This window comes from Microtus ochrogaster, chromosome 7 (assembly GCF_000317375.1).
Source record: "Microtus ochrogaster isolate Prairie Vole_2 chromosome 7, MicOch1.0, whole genome shotgun sequence".
Lineage (NCBI taxonomy): Eukaryota > Metazoa > Chordata > Mammalia > Rodentia > Cricetidae > Microtus > Microtus ochrogaster.
Window position 1 is genome coordinate 26,237,134 of NC_022014.1, and position 5,203 is coordinate 26,242,336.

The following is a 5,203-nucleotide window of genomic DNA, read 5'->3' on the forward strand; positions in this document are numbered from 1 at the left end:
AAACAAAAAAAAAAAGAATTACACTTTATTTGCATAGACTTAAATGTGCTAGAAAAAAGTAGTTGTGATTTAGTAAGGATGGTCCCATAAGATCATGTATTTGAATGCTTAGCACCAGGAAGTGGAACTGTTTAAAAGGATTATAAGGATTAATAAGTATAGCCTTGCTGGGTGGTGGTAATCCCAGTACTCAGGAGGCAGAGGCAGGAAGAACTCTGTGAGTTCAAGGACAACCTGGTCTACCAGGACAGGCTCCAAAGCTACAGAGAAAACCTGTCTAAAAAAAAAAAAAAGTATGGCCTTGTTGGAGGAAGTATGCCCACACCAGCCACAGGTTCTCGCTGTTTGTGGATCACAGTATAGTGTTCTCAGCTACTGCTCCAGCACCTGCCTGCCTATCACTATGCTCCTCACCATGATGGCAATGGATTCTGAAACTGTTAGCAAACTCCAATTAATCACCTTGATCAAGTCGGGCGGTAGTGGCGCACACCTTTAATCCCAGCACTTGGGAGGCAGAGACAGGTGGATCTTTGTGAGTTCTATAAGAACTGGTCTACAAGAGCTAGTTCCAGGACAGGTTCCAAAGCTACAATGAAACCCTGTCTCAAAACCCCCCTCCACCACCAAAAAGAGAAAGAAAAAGAAAAAAGATGTTTTTCAGAGTTATGTAATTTATATAATTGAACACCAATTTATATAATGTCTTAGTTTGCTTTTCTAAAATTTATTTATTTTTATTTTACTTTATATGCATTGGTGTTTTGTCATGGGTGTTGGATCCCTAGGAACTAAAGTTACAGACAGTTATGAGCTGTCATGTAGGTGCTACGAATTGAACCCAAGTCCCCTGGAAGAATAATCAGTGCTCTTAACTGTTGAGCCATCTCTCCAACCCCTTAGTTTGCTTTCTATTGCTGTGATAAAACAACTTGACCAAAGCCAACTTGGGAAGCAAAAATTTGGCTTCCACATTCCCCAATACAGTTTGTTGAGAGAGGCCAAAGCAAACACCTGGAGGAGGAACTGAAGCAGAAGCTATGCAGGGACACTACTTACTGGCTTGTTCCCCATGAATTGCTCAGTCTGCTTTTTATACAACCCAAGACCCAAGAATACCTGCCGAGAGATGGCCACTGCCCACAGTGATCTGGTCCCTCCCAAATAAACCATCAATCAAAAAAAAAGAAAATACACAACAGACTTGCCTACAGGTCAGTATGATGGAGGGAATTACTCAAGTGAAACTGCCCCTTCCCAGATATGTCTAAAGTAAATTGTGTAAAGTTGACAAAACCAAAACCAGCACACATGACAAGAGACTACAGATTTATCCAAGCAAACGGTTTGGGTGCTAAGTATTTCATCTATGCTAAGAGCATACTCAATACATGCTCAACCATGGAGTTATACCCTCAGGTCCCAAGCAGCTTAAGGGGTGATCAACAAGTGCCAGGCCTTCGAGCCTAGGGATAGAAACAGCACTGAATAAAACAAGAAAAGCTCCTGCTTCACAAGCTTTCCATTCAGAAAAACCCTCTGCAGTGACAAGCTATCTGAAGAAAAAAAAGCTCAGTCATGCAGAGAAATGGCTTTGCAGGGACAAAGTCGAGGTAGAAGCATGTTGGAAACATACAAGAACAGTTAGTGAGTAGACAGGGGAACAATCAACAAGAGTCCAGAAACAAGTTTCAATGTAAACTAGGGCCAGATCTCTTTCAGATGTCAAGGTTACTTGGAATATACCACAGAAGTTGGAAGGGGAGGGTGTTAACAAAAAAGGTAGGGCTGGAGAGATCAGCCAGTGATTAAGAACACAGGCTGCTCTCCCCATCACTTCACCCCTCCATCCAATTTAATCCTGGAAGGGTGTTTTGTCTGTGGTTAAGGTGTATGGTCCATTGGATAGATGTTTCTAATCACCTCAAGGCAACCACAAGTAAACCATCAGTGTACTGACCTCAGCCTATATGAACTCCCTACAACTGAAACCCGAGCACAAACACAGTAAGTGCTTGATAAAACTAATTAATGAAAAGCTATACCCTCCACAACCTAAAACTTGGTGACATATTTCCCCAGTCCTCAAAATCCCTTCCTAAAAGTACTAGACTACTCACATTCTCACACAATGTCTTCTTGAAACTTCCTCCCACACCTCACTGCTGAGAATTCACTGGCTGCCTCCAGTGTACAATATTCTGGGGTTTGAAGATCATCTAGCTTCTTTTTTGGACAGGGTTTTGTGCATCCCCAGGTCGGTTATGAATGGCCTTAAAATTTCTGGTCCTTCTTTCTGCCTCCAACCTCCCAAGTTCTGAATGAACTACAAGCATGCATCACCACACCCAGTATTTCAGAAGTCCCTTTGCTTCCGCCTCTTCTTTGGGAAAGTGTTCACCTGAAGTTCCGCCTCCGAGGTTTTTAACATGGAAGAAAAAGTAAAAACGAAAACTGGACCCAGTACCAGTCATAACTCTGGCCTCAACAAATAACATACCTGGCAGGCCTACTTCGTAAGTTACTTCATTAACTTCGTAAACCTAATCCAAATCAGAGAAGCCTACACAAACTGTCACGCTATAGATTTTTTTTTTTTTTCGAGACAGGGTTTCTCTGTAGCTTTTTGGAACCTGTCCTGGAACTAGGTCTTGTAGACCAGGCCGGCCTCGAACTCAGAGATCCATCTGCCTCTGCCTCCCAAGTGCTGGGATTAAAGGCGTGCGCCACCACTGCCCGGCTCATGCTACACAAATTTACGACCAAGAAACGCTACGTTCAGTCAAAGCTTAGCAAACAAACAAACCAAAATAGGACAGGTCTCAATCAAGCACCCGTCAGCAACTCAATAAAGTCCAACAAGAAGTGTTTTTCTCCAACACACGAGGAGCACACAGGCCAGGACCAATATCACTGTATGATCCGTGGCAGGTAACTCACTTTCTCTGGGTTTTCTTCCCCACTTGTACAGTAAAGTTTTGACAAGCAGAGATCCTACATTAAGGGAAGCTGAACGTGAGAGACCAGATGCCTTTACCTGCAGTAAGTAAAGTGTACACTAGAAAAGAGGGTAAGGAACCAGGAGGTAAAGGAACAGAGGTCTGGCTTTAGTGCATCTTTTAGGAGCACTGCAGCCTTGGTCAACTCCCTTACTAAGCAAAACCTGCCTCTTGCCCCCATTGCAAACCTCGGAGAAGCTCGGCGCGCCCGCATGCCTGGGCTGAAAAAAAAGCCCAGAGATTACAACGTTCGCCCAAGAAGCCCAATGACCAGTTGCAGCCTGGATTCTTCCCGACCTCCTGCAAGGAAGAGTCCCAAGCTCTTCCGCAAGCAAGGGATGCACCCCTTCCGGATGCAGGACCTGCCATGACAGCAGTTTCGATTTCCTAAGGAGATGGGCACTTCCCTCGTCTTTCAGCATCGCTGGCACTACAAGGAGCCCTCTGTACAGCCTTCCCCAACCTTGCGGCCGCGCTTCCTCCCAGCACCTAGATCCCACTTAGCATTCTCAGTCCACCCAGGTCCCGCGGGGCCACACCGCGGGAGGGGCGTTGCCATAGGAACGGAGCAGAGGAACCCCCGGCCCGGAAAGGCTCTAGACGCTAGAGAGGAAGGATCGCGAGACACCCAGTGCCCCGTGTGATCACACCCAACCAACCCCTCTCGGGGCTTCTGTGTCCAGTCAACGGTGCCCTCACACCTCCATGCCGTCTCGAGCCGCTCCACAAATACCCTACCTTCCGCCATGTCGGGCCCGGCCCTGCCTGCAGCCTCGCGAGAAGTGCCTACGGTCCGGAGCCAACCAGTCTCGCGAGATCTGGGTGAAGGCGCGGCAAAGGGAGGAGCCTGAGCAGAAGTGGGATGAATGAAACAGAAGCTACACCCCGCAGGAGCCGAAGGTTATTATTTTTATCTTACCCCCACCCCCTCAGTAAACATTTTGGAGAATTTGCCAAGCACTGACTGATCTCTCATGTTTCAGGTGGTCGTCAGGGCACAGCAAACGTGGACTACTCTGATGCAGAAACTGCTGATCTTTAAGTTACTCTGTAACCACGTAAGACGCTGTCAGAAAACTTGAATGACAGCATTTGTTCTGGGCTTTGGGAATTTTATGGCCAAAACCAAACTACAACGCACGTCAAAAATGGCACACACAGCCGGGCGATGGTGGCGCACGCCTTTAATCCCAGCACTCGGGAGGCAGAGGCAGGCGGATCTCGGTGAGTTCAAGACCAGCCTGGTCTACAGAGATAGTTCCAGGACAGGCTCCAAAGCCACAGAGAAACCCTGTCTCGAAAAACAAAAAAAAAAACCAAAAAAACAAAACAAAACAAAAAAACAAAAAACGGCACACACACTGTCTACTGAAGTAGGGGTCGCAGAAACTACAAGGCTCTGTAGTTATTAAAAATCAATGTTATACAAGCAAAATTGTGAGATCCCTGAGGTCAAAGTTATCAAGCCAAATAACACTAGGAACTAAAAACACCCAGGACAGGAAAGAAATGAAAAACGATAATTAGATGTTGGAAGATCAAACAAACAAACAAACAAACAAACAAACCTTTGGTGAATGTGAGAATGATATTATTTAATAATAGCAAAATAGAGATGTAATATACCTAGATAACATTAGCTTATTCAAAACGTCTTTGGTTTTCGTTTTTTGGTGGTAGGGTGGGGAGGAGAATTAAGACAGGGTCTCTTTCTGTACATAACCTTGACTGTCCTGAAACTAAGGAGACCAGGACGGCCTGATAAAATATCTGCCAGACTCCGCCTCCAGAGCCGGGATTAAATGCAAGCACCACCACACCCGGTTTAAAGATTTACTTGGCTTGCTTAACTACCTTGTATAATTACAACATGTGAGGCCTGCCGTTCAACCAAAAGGCTTCTTTAATTCAGGAGAATAAAAATAATGTGGCAACAGTTAAGGAAGTGGTGCCATAGAGGACGGTAAGAATTTTAGGAAGATCTGCCACAATTAAAGCATTAGTGGGGTGGGGAGTGAAATGAAATTTGAAATAAATGGAATTTGAAATGAAATGGAATTTGGAGTTTAAATCATAAAAAGGTAGGGCCAAGTTCCCCCCATCCTCCCTTTCTCACTTTTCTCTCCCCATCTCCCCTTACCCCCATCCCACCCCACCCCCAAGATCCCAATTTTCTCCCTGGCAATTTTGTCTACTTCCCATAG

The 5,203-nt window shown here is 45.3% G+C and overlaps 1 protein-coding gene across 1 annotated transcript in view; it reads right to left on the bottom strand.

The window, feature by feature from the left end:
• The window catches only part of Ankfy1 (ankyrin repeat and FYVE domain containing 1), a 64,844-nt gene extending 61,073 nt beyond the window's left edge, over positions 1-3,771 (bottom strand). The window contains exon 1 of the mRNA XM_005349620.2: positions 3,738-3,771. Coding sequence (XP_005349677.1) covers positions 3,738-3,747 — 10 coding nt within the window. The 5' untranslated portion in view covers positions 3,748-3,771. The remainder of the gene's footprint in view (positions 1-3,737) is intronic.
• Between the last annotated feature and the right edge of the window lie 1,432 nt (positions 3,772-5,203).